The sequence below is a fragment of the Strongyloides ratti genome (assembly GCF_001040885.1).
Source record: "Strongyloides ratti genome assembly S_ratti_ED321, chromosome : 1".
Taxonomy (NCBI): Eukaryota; Metazoa; Nematoda; class Chromadorea; order Rhabditida; family Strongyloididae; genus Strongyloides; species Strongyloides ratti.
Window position 1 is genome coordinate 602500 of NC_037307.1, and position 23946 is coordinate 626445.

The window sequence follows — 23946 nt, forward strand, 5'->3', positions numbered from 1 at the left end:
TATAAGGGTTTGATGTAATCATTAATACATAATGTATTTATTTTATATAGTATATCTCTTATAAACTATTTCTGATATAAAAAAGAAAAAGATAAATATATATATTTAATTATGTATCTTGTTGTTTCATTATTATTATTTTATCTCTATTTATATTAATTTGTCAATATAAATATATATATTCTTTAAAAGTTACTTTTATATCTTATTTAGTACTAATTTTTAATAGTATTTTTATTTATTTTTTCTTTTTTTCTTATAGTGTTTGGGTACAAGATACCATTTATCTCAAAAGATATGAAATTTTTTATTTCTTTATTTTTTTTAATAACTTTTTTTAATGTAAGTAGATTAATTAATGATATATAAAATTATTACACATTTTCCTTAATTAGTGTATAAAAGGATCTGGAATATCACATGGTGGATGTCATAAATTAGCTGTTTGTGCTTTAGATAAATGTATACCATCAATTTCAACATTACCATCTGAAGAAAAGTTAATATCTCTTCTCCTTGATAAGACAAATTTTGCATGTATTCTTGGACCAACATGTTATGAACATTGTAATACTTGTGATTCATGTAAATATGCTCAGGAACAGATGAAAAGAATAATTCTTGGTATGGAATTAGAAGGTGAATGTAAAAAACTAGAAAAATGTGCTGAAACTTGTATAACAGATGGTTTGAAAGATCCGTTTAAGTGTGTCTTTCATGGAAGGTGCGCTAATTTTTGTTTAGATAATATAGATTGCCCCAAATGTTATGATATGGTTAAAAGAGTTTTTACTGGATATTGTGTGAGATCTAATTTTATGGAACATTATAAGAAAAAATGCCGAGAACTTTTTACTCAATTATCTATTAATTTTGTTAAACATTTTAACATAACTATTTAGTTTTTTTTTTTTTTTTAAATCAAAAATTTATTCTAATCATTTTTTATATTATATTGGTTTATTACATTTTTTATGATAAAAATATTCATTAAAAATGATTGAAATTTATTTTCTAAGACTATTAAATGATGGATGAGCACTATCTCTTTCACTAAAAATAATTTTTTCTTTATCTTTTATTGGCCAATCAATATTTAATTCCTCATCAAAAGGATTAATTCCATATTCTGAAGATGGATCATAAACACCTGTACATTTATAAGTTACATGAGCACCTTCTTCACTAATACATTGAAATCCATGTAAAAAACCATCTGGAATCCAAAATTGATTTTTTACCTTAGAATCAAGTATTGCAGACTTCCATTGACCAAAAGTTGCTGAACCTGGTCTTGCATCAACAGCTACATCAAATATTTTACCAGAAATAACAGAAACTAACTTTCCCATTCCAGGTTGTGAATGAAGTCCACGTACAACACCATATTTTGAAAATGAATGATTGTCCTGAAAAAAAATTTAGGATAAAAAAAAGAAATAAAGACTTACTTGAAGAAAAGTTTCATCAAATTTTAATTTATCTTTCCATTCAACTTTATTATAAGTTTCACTAAAGAAACCTCTATCATCAGGAAAAACTTTTGGATAAATTATTTTTAAATCAGGTATTTCATCAAAAGTTTCTATTGAAGCATTAAATCTTTTATCAACAAGTGGTATAGTATTAATTGACATATTAATTAATAAAAGATTAATTTATTAATTAAAATAAAATAAAAAAAATTATATAGAAAGAAGTAATATAACTGGAAGTTTAGTCTTTTACTAGTACTTTATATATGGTAAATTATATTTCTACCTAATTATAATTTCCTTGACCTATAAGTTTTTATATATTACTACTTTTATAATTGTTTCAAGTATTTTGTGTGGGATGTTCTTATCATAATATATTTAAAAGATATAGATCAAGATAAAAATATTTTTTGTAATGTTATATAAATAAAGTTTTATTTTATGATAATTATCTAAACTAAAAAATTATCTAAATATTATTTATAAATCTTTTTTTTTATTTCTACAAAATAAATTAAAAATAAATAGTTACAATTTTTTTAATTAACCCGATTGTATAATTATAATATTTTAAATATTTATAGACACTTTTCTTTTCTTCAGTGATGTTTTTTTTTAGAAACTTTCTTAAGGGTTATGTTTAAATAAATTACATATATTTTATTCTATCCAAATAGATTAAAACCTGCAAATGGATTTACATTAAATAAATTAAACAATGGTTGTTGATTATTTTGAGATTGTTGGTAATAATTTTTATTATAATTGTTATTATTATTATTATTATTCCATTGCCTGTTATAATTATTATTTTTTGTATTATAAAAATTTCTATTATTGTAATTATTATTGTAACTATTTTGATAAGGCAATCCTGTAGTTAGCTGAGATGCTGGTACACGACCTGTATTAGTATTCTCAAATGGAACCAACTTTTCATTTGTTAATTGATTTATATTTGTTTGTGGTATTTCAGGAAGTGGTGTCTGTTTAGTGTATCCTGGAATATTTAATTCTAATTGTGGTGGATTAGTTAAAACAACACTATCTGGAGGAATATCTTCAGGTGCTGCCTGAACTTGAATAGGTAATTGCTGAGCTCCAGAAGCTCTTGGTTGTTGATTGTTAACATTTCCCCATAAATTTGATCTACTAAAAGAGGTACCAGGTTTTATTGCAATTGGTGGTTGTTGTTGTAATAATTTTCCTCTATTATCAGGTATATTAGATGCTATTGGTTTAGGTAATATAGGATTATTAATCAAATTAGGAGGTATAAATCCTAAACTTCTACCATTTTGGTACATTTCCCAATCAAACCAATCTAAATCATTGGTAAACATACTATCAGTAGGATTTCTTACATCTATTTGCGATGTCCGTATAACTGTTTTAGGAGTACGATTCTTAATTTGTTGTGTAATAAAACCATTTCTAACAAAATTATTTTTTTTTTGTTCTTCACCATTTCCTAATCTATTAATTATTGGTGATGGTAATGATACTAATTGTGGTAAATTTAATTTTCCTGGAACTTTTGATTTTTTCTTAATATTATTACTTGGATTTTCTTCATTTGGTATTGATGGATTAGATACTGGTGGTATTGTAAGATGATTTTTTCTTTCATTATGTTTCATCATTATAGATTCTTCATTTATCATATTATTATTTTTAGGAATTTTTTTTGAAATTCTATTATTAAATTGTTGCTCATTGAGACCTGTTCTTTTATCAGAAACAGTATTTTCTTTTTTAATTTGATTATTTTTCTCATTAACAGCTGGTAATGGTAAATCAAATTGTGATTGAGAAGATGGCCTCTTTTTTAAAAAAGCATTATTATGAATATTATTATTTGATTGTATTAACAATTCAGAAGCATGTTTTCTAAAATTTGGTACTATTCCATTTCCAGTATTAAAATTTTTATATTGTGGTAGAGTATTTTTAATTTGATTTCGTAATACTAATTTTGGAGATAAAGTTGTCCTGACAAATTGTTGAGTTAATGGAGATACCCCTGTTTTGGTAAATTTTCTTTTTATTGTTGTCATAAATGAATCTTGAAATTGTTTTTCTAAACCAATTGGAGCTATTGTTACATCAATTGTTGATGGGGGAACTCTTGTTCTATTAAATCCCTCAAAGTTTTTTTTATTTTGTTCACCCACATTATTTGGGACAAATTTTGATAAAGATAAATCACCATGATTTTCTACAATTCTTGGTGTTATATGTGATATTTTTGTTGATTCTGTATCATTTTCAGCTTCTTCATCCTCATTATTTTCACTTCCAAAACCGTCAATAAAAAGATTTGATTTTGATATTATAAAATCTTTTTCAATAGAATCTCTTTGATTATTATTACCTTCTTTTTTTAAAGGTTCAGGAAAGATATCTTCAGGTATATCCTCTTCATTATTATTATTATTATTATTATTATTATTGTTATCATTTACTGATACAAAAGTAGCTGCAGCTGCCATCTAAAAAATTTAGTATATATAAAAAATGTTATAATATTTTATAAAATATTAGTTATGTATATATATAAATTGAGAGTAAACTATTAAAAGGAGACATTTAACAAAAGTACACTTCAAATGTAATGAAAAGAGACTATTAAAAAAAATATAAGTAATTTTTTTTTATATTTTTGTTATATATATATTTACCTGATTTTTTGGTAATAAAATTTGTGTTTTGTTTTGTTCTTTTTCTTTAGGTTGATTTGGAACAAACATTCCATCAGAATCGTAGTATCCTTTTAATGATTCTTCTGGTAAAGGGGGTAATTCAGATTTCATATTTGCTTCATTATACCTATCAAAAAGTGGTACTTGTGGTAATGGAAATTGAAGAAGTTGACCTAATGGTTGGCGAAATAATGATAATTGCTGTGAGGGAATATTATTATTATTAGTTGATAATGGTATTTTTTTTGTTGATGATATTATAGGGGGATTTAATAAATAATGATTCTCCTCATCAGGTAAAGGTGGCAAATTATAAAGTGTTTCTTGTGATAAATTTAAATTTGTTAAATAAAATAATATAATAATTATAAAATATATTGTTTTAGATAAAATAATAATTTCAGGTTGAGGCATTATTATAAAATAATTATTAAGAAAACTTCTTTTGATTTAAAAAAAATATAAAAATATTATATGTTGATAAAAATAAAAAAAAAACTTTCTCCACAATATGATATGGCTACAACTTTTGATTGTTTATAAAAATCCCTTAAAAGAAAAATAGTATAAAAACACGTTTAAACTATTAACAAATGAATGTAGTTAAAAAACAATTTTTTTTTTTTATTTTAAAAAAAAAAAGAAAAGCTAATTAAAGATCACAAAAAAATTTGAGTGTTTAGGATAGGGGGAGGAAAAGATATATAAAATGAATAGAATAAAAGGATAAGAAATATTTAATATATTAAAATATAGATATTTATATATCTATGTATCTTTAATCATACGTTTAGAATTTGTATTGTTAATAAATAAATGACAAAAATTAATGAAGTTGCCAACTGGTTTAAAATAAAAATAATACACATATATATATATATACAGATATGAAATAATATCCACATATATTTTCACTTTCTTATTATCTTTTATCATCAACATTTAAAGAAAATTAAAATCAAGATTATTTCATGATAATATAAACAATATAAAATATGTTGATAGGAAGTTGTTTGAAAAGCTTAAAAATTTTATATATTTCCCTTATTAAATATTTTATAAAAATGGTATATTAAGAAAATATTTGTTTACATAAATGTATCACATAATATATAGTTATATATTTAATAGTTAAAAGAATTTTTAATAATTAAAAAAATTATATTGATATATTAATATAAAAGAAAAAAAAAAACTTGTATTTAAAATTGATAGTTTTTTATTATGATAAGAAAGATTAAAAATGCATAATTTCTTGATAGTTTAGTATTTGTTATGTATTAAATAATAATTAAATCATATTAAAGAAAGAAAAAATAAATTATAAAAAGAAAAAAAATTTTTATGGTACCAGAGAGAATGATTTAGATTATGGATAAGAATGATTAACAGGAGATATTAATTTTAAAAAAATTAAAGAATGTTGTAAAAAACTGTAAATGTTGAATCAAGTTTTTTGTTCTAAAAATAATTGAAATAAATTGTTATAAAAGTTTATTTTAAAATACAATGAATATTTTATTTTTACAGTAAATTGGTAATAAAGTTATTAATATATTAATATTAATAAGTACATACAAAAGAATAAAAAGAAACCTGATAAAGATATAATAATATATTTTGAAAATAAAAGAAAACAAATGAGATGTTTGAAATATCTTTCTTTATATTTTTGGAAAAAAGGATTCATATTTGAAATATTTTGATTTGTTAACAATACAATAAGACATATTTCAAAGTAAATCTCAAGGTAAAAATTTTTATAAATCATTGTCAAAATAATGAATATATGGTGTAATTAATATCAAAACAATATAAGACGTATTAATAAAATTTTTGTAAATTAATACTTTACAAATTACAAAGACATAATTTATTCTCTGATAATTATAAAAATTTTTAATATAAATTGTCATTGTTAAATTGACTACCTTAAAATAATAGCATTTTGTTAAATAGACAATTATATTAAAATTTATGAGTGATGAAGTAAACTAAAATCTGGATATATCATAAATTATGATAAAGTTTATAAATCAAAAAGTGTATTAAATGTAAAAATGAATAATTATTTGAATTAAAATAAACTATAATTTATTTTATTAATTATATATTACTAATATCAATAAAAAATAGTATCCTAATTAAAAAAAAATTAAAAAATCAAGTTAATTAAAAATGAAAGTTATGAGTAAAATGTCATACATATAAAACATAACATTGTAATAATAATAAATATGAATAGAAAATAAAAATAATAATTATATGTATAATATAATAATATTATAAAGGAAATAACAATTTCTACTGGGTGTAGTATAAAAATTTAATTTATTACAATAGTAAAAAGTAAAAAAAAAAAGTTAATAAATAATTAATACATAAAATAAGTTTGAAATAAAATATTTGTGATATTAAAAAAATGTTTTAATCACAATATTTTAAAACTTTATCTTTAATTAAATATATATTATTATAATAATACATATTTTCTTTTTAAATTTCATATCAAACTTTTTCTTAGCATCTTAATTGAGTTTGATATATTATATCTTATATATATATATATAAAAGTAATTCGTGTAAAAATATTATGAAATGATTTATTCTTTTATCCTTATAAAGTCCTTGAGATAAAAGAATATCCTAGGTATTTATCAATAATATATATACATTTAAATCGGTCTTTTTTTGATTATTTTTAAAAAGAATTATATATATAAATTGGTTATACTTTTTTTTTTAGATATAATCAATTTTAAAGAAAATCTCTTTTATTCATAGTTTATTTAATATTCTATTGTTATTAAATTTATAATAGTTTAATAAAAAAAAGAAACAAAAATGAACAATCATTGAAATTATATTATAAAAGATATTTTAAACTTTTTAGATAAAATAAAATATTTATCTTTTTTAAAAACATTAATTTTTAAAGTATTAAATTTTTATAAAAAAAAATTATAACAGTAAATTTTTTAATTTATATTTGTTTGTATCTATATTTTAATTAAATATATTCTTTTTAAATTTCTACATTAAAGATGAAATAATTTAATTAATCAATTGTTTTTATTTTTTAAATATATTATTGAAAAAGTCTTATTTTAAATGTATGAATAAAAAAAAAAGAATTAATTAATTAATCTTTTTATACGTCAAAAAAGAAAAATTAAAGAATAAAATGTGTTAATTTTTGAGTGCGTTAAAGTTTTTTTTTTTAATTAATTGATAATTTATCATATAATCATGTAAAGAATGAGATTAAAAATAATTGATCATAATAAAAAGATTTATAATAATAGCAAAATAATTTTAACAAAAATATTATGTCTCATAAACAATAATGATTATATTTTTTTATATAAATAATCAATGCTAAATTATTTATATAAATATAAATTTACGAAGTGAATTTTTAATTATTAAGTTAATAATTAATAATAAAAGTACTGTATTATAAGGTGAAAAATTAAATTGTTAATATGAAACACAATAACAATAGCATATAACGAAATAATTAATAACAAGGAAGACTGATTTTAGATATTAAAGAATATAATAAATCTTATGTAAGATATAATTATATTTAGTCTAATTTATCATAATCATAAAATAATAAAAATTAATAAATTTTATATGTAATATATAGAATGATTTGTTAAAATATTCATATATCTTTATACTATATTATAATTAATATTACTATATATTTTTTATTTGAAACAAAAATAAAAAGATATAAAAAAAGTTTGTTTTATTTTTATTAAAATTTTTAGAAACATAGTATTAGTTAGATAAAATGAAGTGACTCTCAAATTACTATAAAATAAATTAGCATTTTTATTTTACTTTTTAAATATAAATTAAAATTACTTGTTAAAAAGTTTAATATAATTGAAAAAATATCATTTTGTATTAATTTTTAAATTAGCCTAACATGATATATTATATATATATATATAAATTTATACAATATTTTTAATAGTAATTATTTTATCCCTAATAGTATAATTTCTTATTTTTTTAAAAAATTTTTATTTTTAATATTTTCTTAAAAAAACAATATTAGTATAATTATATATTTTTAGAATAAAATATAATAATAGCTTATTGTATTATAAAAGTTATATGACATTTAAAAATAATTATTTAAAATTAATTGTTTAAATTTTAATATAATATAAATTAATAATTATCCAAAAAATATATAAGTTGGTGAATTAAGATAAATGAAAAGTTTTTTATATTATTTATTTTTTTTGTATTAAAAAGAATGATTAATAAATTAAATAAAAGTATATAAAGTAAGTAACTTTGTTTATTTTATTTCTTTTTAATATTTTTATTATTATATATAAAAATTATAATTTTTATATAAAATGATTATGAGTAATCTTGAAATTTTTCAATTATTTTATCTAATTCCATCACTTTTATTTATGGTAATTGTTGAATTTTTATTATTTAAGAATATTTTGATTGGTACATCAAAATTTTGTAATGAATTTTATCCATTTATATGTTATCGTATTATTAATGATCTTATCTATCATATTAGTATGTTACTTTTATTAAAATTTCCTTTGTGGGGTATTTTTATTAATATTTATATGGAGAATGATTTCTTAGCTCAATTAGGATTTGTAATTGGTACATCAACATGTTGTCTACCATTTATTCATGCATTGGTAATTAGTTTTATACGGTTTATTGCAATTTATTATCCAATAAAATATAAAATAATTTTTACATCAAGAAGAATAAAACAAATATGTATTGGGATGTTTTTATGTAGTTTTGGAATTGGTTTACCAACAATATTTTTTAAATCTAAATATATATTGAAAGTAGATACATTAACACTTACACCAACATATCTTACACCATCAATAACCCTTTATCAAATGTTTTATGGAATATTTTTTTATGGTATTGTTATTGCAATAGCATTTATATTAAATATACTTAATATAATTGGATTGAATAAAAAAAAATATAATAGAAATACAAAGTATTCAGAAAAATATTATATAATATATTGTTTTTTTACACTAATTACTTCAATATTAATGGAGATATATTTTGCTTTTAGAATAGGTGGAACATATTTAGAAAATGTTACTATGAATCATATTGCTAATACTTTTTTATCATGGATTGGTGATATAGTAACATTAGGAAATTTTTATTTTTTTATTCTTATATCAAAAGATATTAGAAAATTATTAAAAGAATCATTAAAAGGGATATTTTATAAAAGAAATTATTCATACACTAGTGGAGTATTTTTTCAAATGAGAAGTAATGATGTAATGATATAAATATATAATAATTAACAATATTTTTTTTAATAAATAATAATAATTATGTAACTAATTATTACCATGATAATATATTTTAAATTTAAGTAAAATAAATATATATGTTTCTAGATAACTTTTTTTATTTAATTATCATATTAAAATTCATGGAAAAAAAAATTATAATTGTTTATGTTTTAATAGAATTTCTTATTGAAGTTTTTTTACTAGTCTCTGATTGAACATTATTAATTTTTCCAAATAATTCAATCTTAAAAAAAGAAATGATTGTTTTTCGAACATCATAATTTAAATATATAAAAATTATAGGACTAAGAAGAAAATTAAAATTTATTAAAAATGGTTTGATTCCTTGTAATAATTGATAAATACTATCATCTAAACCATTAATTTTTGGCCTCAATCTTTGAGTAAAAGTTGGTAAAAAATATAGTAATTGTTTGATTGATAAAATTGTTAAATAGATATTTAATTTATGTTCATACATCTTATTTTTAATTGTTGCTGTATTAAATAAAACTTTAGAAGTTATTTGAAATTGAATTAATACAATAATATTTACTATAATTAAAAGTATTGTTGAAACTGTTGAAATTACTGTTGAAATTAATAATTCGTTTTTATTATTAAAAAAAAATGATACTGCTTTATATTTTCCTAAAGTGTCATTTCTTGAATAGATAATTGCATTAACATCAAGTGTATAATAACCATAATAAACGGGAGCAAATATTATTTGAACAGTACTGATAAAAATAACAAAAAAATGCAATGGATATACAATTTTTTCTAAAATCTTTTATTAAAAAAAATAATTATAATTATAATTAAGAACTTACCTTTGAATTTCGTGTTTTAAGAGATACATTAAATAAACGAATGATAGCAATGAATAAAGAGTAACATCCAAAAGAAATATATGACCATTCAAGAATATCAAAAAGAAACGTAAATATAAATGATATTGGTGGATGGAGAAGAAAAAATTTAACTAAAGGATCATAACGTTGACAATAAAAAATTATATATTGTGATATATTACCAATTATTTCAACTAATGATAATATTATTATAATAGTATAAAATGGTGAATCGTAAGTCATATTACTTTTTTGAAGTTTAAGTAATGATAAAATTAATAAAATATGAATTATGTAACCAATTAATGATACACATAAAAAGATAATTAATTTTGAAGTTGTTATTTGTAAATTTAGAAAAGGAATAATGTCTAAAACTTTGTGAAAAAATATCATTCCAGCCATTTTTTTTTAATAATAAAAAATCTAAAAATAATAATACTAAGAAAGATTATTTTATATTACTTTATAAGTATAATTAATTATATTATTTATTTGATAATTAGAAAAATTATATTAAAATATAAAAAATTATAACAATTATTTTTTATATAAAAATATAATAGTTTGGGATTTTTTTTTTAATTATTAAAACAGATGACAATTTAAACTGATTGTTAATTTTATATATATATAAGTTGAAGAATTTATAAATAAATTAATTATATTTAAAATTTGGTTTTCATTTCATAAAATATTATTATAGTTTTGTAGTATTATTTTTTTAATGTTTCAAAAGTTTTATTAGATGTTAAAAAATAAACTTAAAAAAAGTTTATCACACTTTCTTTAAAAATACTTTTAAAATTTGAACTAACAAGAATAATGATAAATTTTTTTTAATCTAACATTTTATTATTAAAAAATAATTAAGATATTTGCATTAATCTTACAAAATATTATAATTATTCAAAAAATGTTAAAAAACTTTAAGTTTTATCATTTCAAAAATATAATAAATAAAAAAAGTATAAAAGTTTTTTCTTTCAATTTTTTTCTTAAAATTATTCTTAAGCATTTTTTTTAAATCACAATGTATGCAATTTAATAAAAATTTTGCAAAAAATAAGTATTAATAATGTTGAAATAAATATTCATTCTTTTTTCTATTATCATTAAATTAATAATTGATAGAAAAATATGAATTATATTTCCTATATACTTATATAAAATATTATCACAATTACATAATACCATAGTATATAATAATTTCTTTAATAAATATATATAATAGCAAAAGAACAAAAATTAATTATAAATTTATTTTAATACATTTTGACAAAAATAATATTTACAAAAATAAATTAAAAAAAGCTATAAATTTGAAATTTTTTGCATGTCAAAAAAAAATCTTCATAAATAATTTTAATAAATTACAAAATAAAATACAATATTTAATGTTTGTTTAAAATAGAAAGTTTTGCTGTAGAATTTGTTGTTTAATTAATTAATTACATCATATTGTATTTAAAAAATTAAGAAATAAAATGTTTTCATTCATCAGTTCAAAAATTCTTTTGAAAAATTTTTTATACTATAGTCATAATTTTTGTTATAAAACTTTTGATCATATTTTGCTTCATCTTAAAACTTTACTTTTTTTTAATTTCTAATATTAAAAATTGAAACAAAATATTATTTTGATTATATATACTTTGCTCCTACTAGTTATTTTTTCTGAGCCTGAAACATGTTGTGTTTATTTTTTTATACATTTATTTTAGTAAAAATAAGATATGTAAATATTTACCATCCAACAAAGTATTTTTGTTCTTTTTTATAAATAATCTTAATTGAAAGTTTAAAAATAATTTTTGTCATAAGTTTTTTATTGAATTGAATTTTTTGAAATTTCTATCAAAATTTTCTTGAATTAAAATTAAAATAATTATTTCTCAAACATATATAGTTTAATTCATCTTCTAATTTTAATTTTCTTATAAAGAATATTTTTATAGATCAACAATTAACAAATCTTTTATGAAAACAAAATTATGATAACTATTTCTATCTATACACAAATATGCATTGGTGATATTGAATCTTATACTAATTTTTATTTATTTATTCTTTACTTCTGATTAATAAAATATATTTTTTGTTTTTTGAGATAATAATGAAAATTAATAAAATTTTTATGGAAAAATTAATAAAAACACTACTATAATAAAAGTTAAATCAAGTAGATTAAAAATATTTTCAGGAAGTTAAAAATAAATCGCAATAAAAATTATGTTAAGAAATAAATTATCTTAGTTAAAAATTTACCTAAATTACCTTAAATTGACTTTACTTAAATATTCAAAATTAAATAATACATCAAAAGCAAGAATTCATAAAATATCATAAAAATAAATTATAGTTATTAAAGTTATTTATAGCTAATTCATGCTTGTTTTTTAGTAAAAGATATAATCATCAAAATGAATACCAAATTATCTTAAAATATAACAATTTAATTTTAAATTTAATATAAAAATATATATCATTTAATTTCTCCATAAAGTTTTTTTTTAAATTAATTATAATTAAAAGTATTTATATGTTTGTTTTTGCAGAATTTGCTAACTTTGATGTAATTTTATCATATGAAATATTTATAATTTTAATAAATTTTATTAAGATGAAAGACATTAGGTATTCCTATTAATTAAAATTAATAAGTATATATAAAACTTTTATAAATATTAAAATCTTTTATAAAAATTTTATCATAATTGCACATTTAATTCATAATGTATTTTTATTTATTATATAAATTTATGTATATAAAACAAAAAAAAAGTATTAATTTTTTTTATCAAATAAAACTATTCATTCTTTAGTTTATCTTATTACTGAAATATATCAGATTTATATTATAAATGTACATAAGAAATAAATAAGGAAAATGTTATTTTATTATCAAAAAGGAAAAATCTTTTTTAAGATATTTTAATTTTTGTAGGAGAATTAAAAAATTTTTATTTAATTGTATCTACTTACCTCCCACTGAAGGAAAAATTTTTAAATTAAAATTCTTTATTTTTAGGAAAAAAAAAGTTATTCCAAGAAATATTTAAAGAATTAAGTAATTTAAAAATCTTATTAAAATATTTCTTTCTAAAAAAATTTTTATTTTTTTTATAATATACTCTAACAATGGTTTTATCAACTAGTGAAACAATTCAATTAATTTATCTTATTCCATCACTTCTTTTAATGATATTTGTTGCTTTTTTGTTATTATATAAAATTTTAACAAAATCACAAGCATTTAAAAATGAATTTTATCCTATGGTTTGTTATAGAACATTCAATGATATATTGTATCATTTCACTATTTTAATTTTACTTAAACTTCCAGCATGGAAAATTGCACTTAATTTTTATATAAATAGTACCTGCTTAGCTCCTCTTTGTTGCATTTTTGGAGCTGTAACATGTTGTGTTCCATTTTTACATACATTTATTTTGGCATCAATGAGATATATGGCAATATATTATCCAATAAAATATTCAAGAATCTCTTCACAATCAACATCAATCATAATTTGTGGAGTAATCTTTACTATTAGTTATGGTATTGGATTAGCATCATTAGCATTTCCATCAAAGTATGTTTATAATGAAGTTACTGGAATTACTTCTCCAGTATATATAGTTAAATCTGTTGCATATTTTCAATTTTGCTATGGAATAATTTTTTATGGATTAACAGTTATTGGATCACTTATACTCAATATAGCAAATTTTGTTGGTCTTAGAAAAAATAATAAAAAGAATAAAAATAAAAAATCAGAATATACCTTTGCTTTTTATGGTCTATTTACACTTTTTACAACATGTCTTATGGAAGGATATCTTGTTGGTAGAATTGGTGGAAATTTTTTGGAAAATGAAACAATGATGGCTATTTCTAATTATGCTTTAACATGGATTGGAGATATTGGAACATTAGGTGATTTTTACTTTTTTTTATTTATTAAGTAAGTTTTTTATGTTTATTTTTTAAAAAGTTTATGTTTAGTTCTGAAATAAAATTGGCAATTAAAGAAATCTTTTTTAAAATAATTAATAAACAAGTTACTTCTTTAGTAATTAGATCAACAGAGGTAAAAAGTTTACAAGAAACAAAGAATAGTCGAATTAAAACTATTCCAAATAAATGATTTTTTTTTTCAAATATTAAAGAAATTTTTACCATCAAATTAAGAATTCATGTAATGTCATAAAAATATATTATAATTATCAAATTTATAAATAATTAATACATATTTATTTCTTGATGAAAACTAAGATGGTTAAAATAAAAGCCATTTTATTTCAACTTTCGGCTTAATTTTAGAGTCAGTGACCTTCTAGAAATTTTTTTTGAATATTCGAATAATATAAATATGTATTTTTTTCTTTATAATTACAATATTGGTTTGATAAAAAATTTTTATACTAAAATAAGAAATAAATCAAGAAAAGTAATTTAAAAATTTTTTTTAATAAAAATTAAAAAAAAACAACTTTTTTTGAAATTAGAGTATGCCACTATAGTCATTCGATAGCTCATGAAACGGGATGAATTTTGAATATAATCAACAATATTAGAAAATTGAAACTTCAGGAGTTATAAGGATTCAAAGTTTAAGGGCGAAATTGTGGAATATTTTTTTTAAATCTCGATTTCTATGATATTATTGTAAATTTTTAAAATAAATACTTTTTTCTAGATCACTTTTTTACGATAAATTCATTGAGTCTATTCACATCTTCATAGGACTTATAAAAATGAAGATATGATAAGAAATATGATAAAAAAAAGAGTTTTAAGAATCGTGTAATAACTCAAGTTCATGAAGTCACAGGTCCATGAAACTTGATGCGCTGGGCTTCTTTCATAATTTTAGACATACCCTACGTTGAAAAGATTTTTTTATTTTCAACCGTTCTTGAGATATTGTGCTTGGTACTTTTTCGCGCGTAATCCATTGTCACCATTTTTTTATATCCCGAAAGTGGTTAAAGGTATAAAAATATTTTGAAGGTAGACTCCATATGAAAACTAATTAGAAGACGATTGCAGAAAACTGCTTCCATTTATCTTCATTATGAAGCGAGATATGACTAAGGGCGGAAATTTTTCTAAAATATTCATTGTTTCCGACTTTTCAGTATCTCAGCAAATAATTATCCTATGAAAGTGAGACTAGTTTCATTCGATTTCTATTCAAAATTAGATCTAGTTAAGTTAATTTCATAGCTATAACTTTATTTTTTTCAGAGATATGAAAATTGGCTGAAAATTTTCTAGATTTTTGACTTTACCTCAAAAAATGTGAACAAAGAAAAGCAACTTTTTTCGGAAATTGAATATGCCATTATAGTCATTCGATAGCCCTTGAAGTGGGATGAATTTTGAATATAATCAACAATATTTGAAAATTGAAATTTCAGGAGTTATAAGGATTCATAGTTGAGAGGCGAAATTGGGGAATATTTTTTTGTAAATTTCAATTTCTATGATAATATTGTAAATTTTAAAAATAAATACTTTATTCTAGAACACTTTTTTACGAGAATTTCATTAAGCCTATTCACATCTTCATAGGACTTATAAAAATGAAGATATGATAAGAAATATGTTTAAAAAAAAGTTTTAAGAATTTTGTGATAACTCAAGTAAATGAGGTCACAGGTCCATGAAATTTGATGCGCTGGGTTTCTTTCATAATTTAAGTTAGACTCTACGTTGAAAAGATTTTTAAATTTTCAGCCGTTCTTGAGATATGAAACTTGGTATTTTTTCGCGCGTAATTCATTGTCACCATTTTTTTATATCTCGAAAGTGGTTAAAGGTATAAAAATATTTTGAAGGTAGACTCCATTTGAAAACTAATTAGAAGACGATTGCAGAAATTTAATTTAATTTATCTTTATTATGAAGCGAGATATGACGAAAGGCGGAAATTTTTCTAAAATATTCATTGTTCACGACTTTTCAGTATCTTAGCAAATACTTGTCCTATGAAGATGGGACTACTTTCATTCGATTTCTATTCAAAAATTAGTCTAGTTAAGTTAATTTCATAGCTATAACTTTATTTTTTCCAGAGATATAAAAATTGGCTGAAAATTTTCTAGATTTCTGATTTTACCTCTAAAAATGTGAACAAAGAAAAACAACTTTTTTTGGAAATTGAATATGCTACTATATTCATTCGATAGCCCTTGAAATGGGATGAATTTTGAATATAATCAACAATATTTGAAAATTGAAATTTCAGGAGTTATAAGGATTCAAAGATGAGGGGCGAAATTGGGGAATATTTTTTTGTAAATTTCAATTTCTATGATAATATTGTGAATTTTAAAAACAAATACTTTTTTCTAGATCAATTTTTTACGAGAAATTTATTAAGCCTATTCACATCTTTATAGGACTTCTAAAAATGAAGATATGAAAAGAAATATGTTTTAAAAAAAGTTTTAAGAAGCTAGCGATAACTCAGGTTAATGAAGTCACAGGTCCATGAAATTTGATGCGCTGTGCTTCTTTCATAATTTTAGACATACCCTACGTTGAAAAGATCTTCAAATAATCAACCGTTCTTGAAATATTGACCTTGGTATTTTTTCGCGCGTAATCCATTGTCACCATTTTTTTATATCTCTAAAATGGTTAAAGGTATAAAAATATTTTGAAGGTAGACTCCATATGAAAACTCATTAGAAGACGATTGCAAAAATCTGATTCCATTTATCTTGGTTTTGAAGCGAGATATGACCAAGGGCGGAAATTTTTCTAAAATATTCATTGTTTCCGACTTTTCAGTATCTCAGCAAATAATTATCCTATGAAGATGGGACCAGTTTCAATCGACTTCTATTTAAAAGTAGATCTAGAATATTAATTTTTACAGCTATAACATTATTATTTCCAGAGATATAAAAATTGGCTGAAAATTTTCTAGATTTCCGACTTTACCTCTAAAAATGTGAACAAAGAAAAGCAACTTTTTTCGGAAATTGAATATGCCATTATAGTCATTCGATAGCCCTTGAAGTGGGATGAATTTTGAATATAATCAACAATATTTGAAAATTGAAATTTCAGGAGTTATAAGGATTCAAAGTTGAGGGGCGAAATTGGGGAATATTTTTTTGTAAATTTCAATTTCTATGATAATATTGTGAATTTTAAAAATAAATACTTTTTTCTAGATCAATTTTTTACGAGAAATTTATTAAGCCTATTCACATCTTTATAGGACTTATAAAAATGAAGATATGATAAGAAATATGATAAAAAAAAGAGTTTTGAGAATCTAGTGATAACTCAAGTTCATGAAGTCACAGGTCCATGAAACTTGATGCGCTGTGCTTCTTTCATAATTTTAGACATACCCTACGTTGAAAAGATCTTCAAATTTTCAACCGTACTTGAGATATTGTGCGTGGTATTTTTTCGCGCGCAATCCATTGTCACCATTTTTTTATATCTCGAAAGAGGTTAAAGATATAAAAATATTTTGAAGGTAGACCCCATTTGAAAACTCATTAGAAAATGATTGCAGAAATCTGAATTCATTTATCTTGATTTTGAAGTGAGTTATGAACAGAGGCGAAAATTTTTCTAAAATATTCATTGTTCACGACTTTTCAGTATCTCAGCAAATACTTATTCTATGAAGATGGGACTAATTTCATTCGATTTCTATTCAAAAGTAGCTCTAGATAAATAATTTTCATAGCTATAGCATTATTATTTTCAGAAATTCAGAAGTTGGCTGAAAATATTCTAAATTTTCGACTTTACCTTTTAATATGTGAACAAAGAAAAGCAACTTTTTTTAATAAAAATTTTATTAAAAAATCTACTACCAATTTTTTTAATTTAATTTTTATTTATTTATTTGATAATTATGGTTATTTATACAAAAAAAAATTTCAAATACTTTTTTATTTTTTTTTTTATTTATTCAGTACGTCAGTTACTCTAAAAGAGATCCCAACTTTCTATTGAAGAAAAATATTTCTGAATTGACATTTATAATAATAATTTACTTTATCACATGATTTTTTGTATAATTTTTGACAATCAGTATTATTATTTTTTTCTTTTTATTTAATAGATTTTTTGTTTCTGTCTAAAAATTTTCCCATTAAAGTTTTGAAATAAAATTTGCCTAGATAAATTTTGAATTATTAATATTATTATAAACAATTTGTTTTTGTAGCTGTTTAATTATGATAACAATTATTTGACTAATCGTTTATCTTAGATTTGATAAATATATGTTGATTTTAAAAAAAAAAGATAGAAGATAATAAATTTTAAATAATATGTATTATCACTGATTAATAATAATATTTTTTATTGAAAAAAACTAAAAAAAATTTAATAGTATAATTTCTTTTATTATTAATATTAACTTTTTTGATACCATGTATTATTATATTGATATAATATAAAAATAAAATAGATAAAACAAATGAAATAATATATAATAATTATCTCTTTTTTTTTAAATATCCAATTTTTTTTTTAATTATTTGTTAAGAAAAACATTTGAAAAAAATAGATGAAAAGAGGTTTCATAATAAAATAATAGGAAGTAAAAAATATTGATAACCAAAATATTTCAACAATAATCATTCGATTCCATGGAAAAGATACTATACGTGGTTTGGTATTTGGGAATGTATCATTTTTATAATAATAATCTAATAATTTATCTTTTTCTTGATAGCATTTATAAAGAAATTGTTGTAAATTTTCTTCATTACACATTTCATCTGTTGCTTTATAAATTTTATAATGAATACCTACTTTACTGGTACCATGAGGCCATTCTTGAAGTAAAGCATCTCTTATATCTGGTACAATTCCTTTTGGATATCCTAATGTACAATCAACAATATATTTTATAGGTTTTTTAAGATAACCATTATTATCAATATCATTTTCTGTAATATTTTTTGGACCAACTACATCAAGAATTGTCTTAGCAGCTCCTATTCTTGGGTATGTACAATGTTCTAAAGGTTTTAAATTATTGTTAATTGCAAAATTAGCACCAGATTCTTTAACTAAATATAAACGAGATCCTTCTGGATACATAATAATATAACCAAGATCATTAGTCCAATAAATATTATTTAAATGTTTCCTAAAGTCACCTAAAACTTTTTCTCTTCTTTTAGCACCACCATTAATAAAAAAATTTCCATGAGCCATCCACATAAAACCGAGTGGTGTCCATTTCCATATATTAAATATAACCCAAATATATTTTCCTGGAAGAGTATTTTTATTAAAAAAAGCTGTCATTAATATAAAATGATCTAATAAACCAAGATGATTTGGTAAAAAAAGAACTCTATCATCTTGAATTTTTGTTATATCATCACCATATTCAATTACTTGAAGACCAGCAAAAGTTCCAGCACTTACCCAATGATCATTTACCATCTTACAACATTTATGTTCAAGATAGTTAAACCATTTTTGACTAGAAAAATTATTTAAAAATTTAATATATATATATATTAATATTTAAAAAATATTTTATAGAATAGATTTTTATCTTATCATAATGATCCTTGATTTTAATATGATAAAATATAAAATTTTATCAGAAGAAATATTATAAAATAATCATACAAATTAAATTTAATACATTTTTTAAATATTTTTTTAATTGATAAAGAAAAAAAAAGGAGTAAAAACTTACTTTATCCATCTAGTAGGTTCTAATATGAAGGATCTAATTAAAATTACACAAATAGGTACAATAAAGACAGTCATTATTAACCATATAATAGCAATAAAAACATTTAGAAAATTTGAAAAATTTGACAAAAAAACATATTCTTCAGGTCCTGTTATATCATCATCTTCAGTTGGAATGTCATTATTTATTGTTGTATTGGTATTGTTTCTTTTTACCATAATTGTATCTTCTCCTTCACAATTTTTTTTTCTATAAAAATTAAATTTAAAAAATATTTATATTTATATATATATCTTAAAAAATAATTTTTTAATTTTACTTTGAATTAAAAATTATAGTAGAAGTTCCATCATGTTGATGATGATCATCAATGGTATTGGTAATCATTTATATTAATATAATAAAATCAATTGTCTATCCTTATTTTGTAGTATATATAATTAAATATAATATTTAAAAAGTTTTTTTTTTTAATTAAATATAATTCATAGAAAATTAATTAATAATAAAAATTATTTTATTATCTTCTTTTTGATATTATAAGAAGATAAATATTTTATAGATATTTTAATAATAATTATATAGATAGAAATGTATTATAGTTACACTAAAAATATTTATAAAAAAAAATCTTTAAATATTAAAAAGTTTTTTTTTTTCTTTTTTAAATAAATGGTAATACAAGGGATGATAAAATGTTAATGACATATATGTGAATAGAATGAATTGTTTTAGTTTACAAAACATAGTAATATAAATATTTTTTGGAAGATATAATAATAATGTGTTTCTTTTATTATTGTTTACCTCTCAATATATTTTATATAGAGGTATTTTTAAATTTAAAAATGTAATAAATATATATATATATATTAATATATAATGTGATAAGAGTGAGAAATGTCAATTAAAATAATATAAGGTTAATAAAAATGATAAAAATTGAAAAAGAGAAAGAAAGATAATAAGAATTAAAAAGAATTACAAAGTTTTTTTTTTTGTAATAAAGCTATGTAGAAATAAAAGATTAACTTGCTATTTGAAGATAGTTTATTATAAGACTAAAAGGAATTAATTATTTTTATAAAGTACAAAGAATTATTAAAATAATAATTTATTAATTCAATAAAAAATAATATATCAAATTACAATATCTATAATAATATTTTAAATAAAATAATTTTTTATATATAAATATATAGTATTATTATTATTTTAATATTATATCCTAAAAAAATATAACATTTAAAACATTTTTATTAATAATAGATTTTTAAGGTATTCATAAAATAAAAAGTATTTTTTTAGAATGTATGAATAGTATGATTAGTTATAACTTAAAATAAAAAGATTACTCATTTTATTAAAACAAGATATATACATTTCAAAACATAGGAGATCTTTATAATGATAGGGGTGAATTATGATAAAATATATTTTAAAAGAGAAATGATAGAGGCAAATAGCTATATATTAATATAAAAAAAAGAAGTATAGACAATATGTGCAAATAGATAGTTGCTTAATTTTAACAAAAAGTAAACATTCTAACAAATAGGAGAGATTAAATACTTGTAACTATTTAATTTTTTTGTCAATACCTTATTCCGTTTTTGAATGTAAAAAAAAAGGGACATTTTATGAACTTATATGTATTTATTTATTTTTATTTGTATATAAAAAACATGATACATTGAAAAAAAAAATTTAAGAAATAAAGATAGATAAAAAATTAAAATATATTTCTTTATTTAAAATAATAAAATGAAAATGATTTATATAAAGTAAAAAATTTTTTCATAAATTTTTTGAATTATAAATATATATAAATATTTTTAATAATTGAAAAATATTCACTTCTTAAATAAATAAAAAATATTCTTTTTATTTATATATATATATATGTATCAATATAATTTTTTATTCTCAAGCATGTTAAAATTAAATATAAGAAATAAATTTATTATAAAAAGCTACATAATAAAAGAATAATAGATGAAAATAAAAGTTTTTTTTGGAAAGTTTAATAAATTTTTAAAATAGATATAATAATATATTATAACATTTTATACATATTTATATATATATGAGAAATGAATTTATTATTATTTTGTTGGTTTTTAAAGTAATTATTATAATTTTATCTATCTTGTATAGCATTTCAATATAAAACAAGAGAGAGAGTCATTACCATATAAGTTATAGAGAAAAAATATTTAATAGTAATAAAGATTATGATGATTTGATTTATTAATTGTATTTAAGAATACTTAATAGAAAGAAATTGAAGTAATACATATTTATATAAAAGAAAAAAAGGGAAGGGCTAAATAAAGAAATTTTTGATAAAACGTTTTAGATATAAATATATATATATATATATATATTTAAATGAGATTTCAACAAACATTTTAGTAAGTCATCACTACAAACCATAATACTACACTTAACGACCTTTTTATCACCCATTTTCCTCAACATGTCTTTTGAAAAGAAATACTAAAAAAATTGGAAAAGAAGAGTTGAAGGCAAAATTAAAGTAATAAATAAGTTAAAAATGATTTTTTTTAATAAACTATAATAAGTAAGTGAATAAACATATGATAAATGTATCAATTTTAAATTAAATATCACAATTTTTTCTTTATTAGTATAATGAAAAATCATTTGATCAATAAATATTTAAATAAATTTTATTTACCATTTATGATACCTAATATATTTTCGTAAAAAATAATAATTAATAAAAGTATATATATTTTATCTATTTATTAAAATAATACATTAAAAATCAAAAGAAAAAATATATATATAAGCATTATTTAGCACGATTTGTTTCGAATAAAATAATTTTTTTAAAAAAAGTCTTTTCTTTTATGTACAAATAGAAAAAAAAAATCAGTTAAAGTAGTAATAGAATAAAAAATTAAATATGTTAATATAAATACTACATTAATATCAGATATTTTATAAAAGAAAAAATTTCTTTAACAAAAATATAAATAATAAAAAATAAAATTAAACTTTTCTATTTTATTTATTATATATAAATATACATACATGTTTTTATGTATGTATTAATAATATAAAAATAATGATAATAACATAGGTAAATAGGATAAAAAATTTTTTTTCTACCTGTAAATAGGATAATAAAAGTAAAAAATAAAGGGTTTATTTTAATTGTAATATAATCAATTTTAGTTATTTATCTTAAAATATCCTTCTTTTTTTTTGTTAAATATAATTATATTTTACTTGATATATCACGATCAAGAATTGTCTACAATTTTATAAAAATAAATATTCATCTAGTCTCACTTGACTAATGTTAAGCTAAGTAATTTTTTACGTATAAAATTTAAAAGTTCGTTTTTTTTTTATTATTATTTATATAAAAATAAATGGTGTTACCTCTACTGATGAGTCACAAATGATTGTTTTTTTGTACTCTTTATTATTATAATAAGCGGAACTTTTGATGTTGGTTGCTATGTTCTTATCTTCTCATAGGATTAATGTTGGTGAAGCTTTTTACAAGGTTATGGTGATTAAAAACTTTTATTAATAACTATAATTTAAAATATTTTTCAAGCTAACCTAGTGAAATGGTTATTTATAATTGTTGTAGGTGATAAGGATAGTGTTGTTGTGGTTACAAGATAAAAATTTTAAAAATTAAAAATTAATGAAAACAAATTTTTCATATTAATTAAAAGAATATTTATAATAATATCATAAAATAAGCATTAAAACATTTACTATAACAGAATCAAATTTTATATTATTAATTCTTCAACAACAAGATTCTCATTTTTATTATTTATGGAAAAAAAAAATTTCTTCTTTTTAAAATACTATATAATATTAATAAA

The 23946-nt window shown here is 19.4% G+C and overlaps 7 protein-coding genes across 7 annotated transcripts; 3 read left to right on the forward strand and 4 right to left on the reverse strand.

The window, feature by feature from the left end:
• Positions 1-297: 297 nt before the first annotated feature.
• On the forward strand, positions 298-902 carry SRAE_1000019900 (Hypothetical protein; the record flags this gene model as incomplete). Its single annotated transcript, XM_024647003.1, has 2 exons — positions 298-342; positions 396-902. The coding sequence occupies 2 exons, from the start codon at positions 298-300 to the stop codon at positions 900-902; spliced, it is 552 nt and encodes a 183-aa protein (XP_024501125.1).
• Positions 903-1007: 105 nt separating this feature from the next.
• Positions 1008-1637, reverse strand: SRAE_1000020000 (dTDP-4-dehydrorhamnose 3,5-epimerase-related family and RmlC-like cupin domain and RmlC-like jelly roll fold domain-containing protein; the record flags this gene model as incomplete). Its single annotated transcript, XM_024647004.1, has 2 exons — positions 1008-1409; positions 1452-1637. The coding sequence occupies 2 exons, from the start codon at positions 1635-1637 to the stop codon at positions 1008-1010; spliced, it is 588 nt and encodes a 195-aa protein (XP_024501126.1).
• Positions 1638-2143: 506 nt separating this feature from the next.
• Positions 2144-4594, reverse strand: SRAE_1000020100 (Hypothetical protein; the record flags this gene model as incomplete). The annotated part of the gene is made up of 2 exons (XM_024647005.1): positions 2144-3970; positions 4160-4594. 2 exons carry the CDS (start codon positions 4592-4594, stop codon positions 2144-2146), a joined length of 2262 nt encoding a protein of 753 aa, XP_024501127.1.
• Positions 4595-8793: 4199 nt separating this feature from the next.
• On the forward strand, positions 8794-9504 carry SRAE_1000020200 (G protein-coupled receptor, rhodopsin-like family-containing protein; the record flags this gene model as incomplete). Its single annotated transcript, XM_024647006.1, has 1 exon — positions 8794-9504. One exon carries the CDS (start codon positions 8794-8796, stop codon positions 9502-9504), a length of 711 nt encoding a protein of 236 aa, XP_024501128.1.
• Positions 9505-9673: 169 nt separating this feature from the next.
• On the reverse strand, positions 9674-10607 carry SRAE_1000020300 (Hypothetical protein; the record flags this gene model as incomplete). The annotated part of the gene is made up of 2 exons (XM_024647008.1): positions 9674-10300; positions 10344-10607. 2 exons carry the CDS (start codon positions 10605-10607, stop codon positions 9674-9676), a joined length of 891 nt encoding a protein of 296 aa, XP_024501129.1.
• Positions 10608-13505: 2898 nt separating this feature from the next.
• On the forward strand, positions 13506-14515 carry SRAE_1000020400 (7TM GPCR, serpentine receptor class v (Srv) family-containing protein; the record flags this gene model as incomplete). The annotated part of the gene is made up of 2 exons (XM_024647009.1): positions 13506-14332; positions 14374-14515. 2 exons carry the CDS (start codon positions 13506-13508, stop codon positions 14513-14515), a joined length of 969 nt encoding a protein of 322 aa, XP_024501130.1.
• Positions 14516-18882: 4367 nt separating this feature from the next.
• SRAE_1000020500 (Acyl-CoA:lysophosphatidylglycerol acyltransferase 1) lies at positions 18883-20458 on the reverse strand (the record flags this gene model as incomplete). Its single annotated transcript, XM_024647010.1, has 3 exons — positions 18883-19849; positions 20072-20320; positions 20391-20458. 3 exons carry the CDS (start codon positions 20456-20458, stop codon positions 18883-18885), a joined length of 1284 nt encoding a protein of 427 aa, XP_024501131.1.
• Between the last annotated feature and the right edge of the window lie 3488 nt (positions 20459-23946).